General features: G+C 78.0%; 2 protein-coding genes across 2 annotated transcripts in view; one reads left to right on the forward strand and one right to left on the reverse strand.

Annotated features, from left to right (window-relative positions):
• LOC106896171 (disintegrin and metalloproteinase domain-containing protein 9-like) overlaps positions 1-508 on the reverse strand; it is a 33074-nt gene extending 32566 nt beyond the window's left edge. Inside the window, exon 1 of the mRNA XM_014955943.1 lies at positions 430-508. Within this exon, the coding sequence (XP_014811429.1) occupies positions 430-493 (64 nt within the window). The 5' untranslated portion in view covers positions 494-508. The remainder of the gene's footprint in view (positions 1-429) is intronic.
• Positions 509-789: 281 nt separating this feature from the next.
• The window catches only part of TM2D2 (TM2 domain containing 2), a 1221-nt gene continuing 485 nt past the window's right edge, over positions 790-1525 (forward strand). Inside the window, 3 exon segments of the mRNA XM_014955907.1 lie at positions 790-1020; positions 1091-1178; positions 1281-1409. Coding sequence (XP_014811393.1) covers positions 815-1020; positions 1091-1178; positions 1281-1409 — 423 coding nt within the window. The 5' untranslated portion in view covers positions 790-814.

Raw genomic sequence — 1525 nt, forward strand, 5'->3', positions numbered from 1 at the left:
GCCAGCCGCCACCGGAGGGTCTGACCCCACCAGGCACTGAGGGGACTTGAGTCCATTGTCACAGGGAGCTGAGCCCTCGCTCCCACCGACTGCCCGGGGAGCAGCAGCTCTCCTGCCGGGACTATCCCCGGTGCCGGGCTGCTCCCTCGGCACCGGCCCGGGCTCCGGGGAGCGGGGAGCCCCCAGAGACTCCGGCGAGCCCCGGGGGCCTCTCCCCGCCGCTGCCCAGCGAAGGCAGATGAGCTCCCCGCTCTCCTCGGAGCCCGGGGCGAGGCCTCCCCCGGTGCAAACGGCAGTGACCCTCGGGGAGGGGGCACCACGGGACCCGGCGGGGGGCGGGCGAGGCCTCTCTCGGCGGCAGCGGGCCGCTCCCTCCCGCTTGACGGCCTCACGGCGCCGGGCGGCTCCCACCGCCCCCCAGCAACTCACGCCGAGCGGGGCAGCGCGTCCGGAGCCCCCTCGCTGGCGGGGAGCCGCTATAGGGGGCCGCCATGGGGAGCCGCCATCACCGGCCGCCCCTCACCGCGGGGCGAGCCCCGGGCCGGAGAGGCCGCGCGCAGCACCACTGCCCCGCCTCCTGCCTGCGCCCATAGGCTGGCCGTCCCCCCCTGGCAGCCAATCCCCTCCTCGGCTGGCACGCACTTCCGCCTCGCTTCTGGGCGTTCCCCTGCAGTTTCTTCCGCGTTCGCTGTGATTGGTTGCGAGCGCCTATTCCCCGCCCCCCGCGGCGAGACGGCGGGCGCCCATTGGCTGGCGGCGGCGCGGCGGCGGCGCGGCCCGGAGGCGGTGGCGTTTCCTAGCAGCGGGCGCCGCCATGGCGCCGCGGCGCGGCGGGCCGGTGGGGTACGCGCTGCTGTGCGGGCAGGCCGCGCTGCTGCTGGGCAACCTGCTGCTGCTGCAGGGCGCCTCCCGCGGCCTCCCCGACAACGGCACCGATACGGAGCAGCCCGGCCCGGGGCCGCCCGCCGCCTCCTGGGTCTACACCGACCCGCAGGCGCCGCTCGTCCTCTGCACCTACCTGTGAGCACCGGGCCGGGGCGGGGGGCAGCGGCAGCCTCACCCCCCCTCACCGCTCCCTCCCTCCCCGCAGCCCCGATGAGTTCGTGGAGTGCGAGGAGCCGGTGGACCACGGCGGGAACGCCACGGCGCAGCAGGAGCTGGGCCACGGCTGCGTGAAGGTGAGGGGCGGGCGGGGAGCGGCGGCGGGGCCGGGCCTGCGGCGGGGCCTGGGGGCCTGCCCGACGCTGAGGGTCACCCCCCCGCCCCGCGGTGCCCCGCAGTTCGGCGGACAGGCCTACGGCGAGGTGGAGCACACCCGGGTGCAGTGCCGGGCGCTGGACGGCATCGAGTGCGCCGAGCCGCGGAGCTTCCTGCGGGGCAGCCGGCCCTGCGTCAAGTAGGACGGACACCTTCCCCCGCTCCCCTCCCGGGCCTGCGCCTCCCCCGGCCCCCGCGGGAGGGAGCCCCGCCGGCAGCCGCGGGACCGGGCCGGCGGGATGCTCCCGGGGGGGGGGGCCGGGGGAAG

The sequence above is a fragment of the Calidris pugnax genome, unplaced genomic scaffold (assembly GCF_001431845.1).
Source record: "Calidris pugnax isolate Ruff unplaced genomic scaffold, ASM143184v1 scaffold314, whole genome shotgun sequence".
Lineage (NCBI taxonomy): Eukaryota > Metazoa > Chordata > Aves > Charadriiformes > Scolopacidae > Calidris > Calidris pugnax.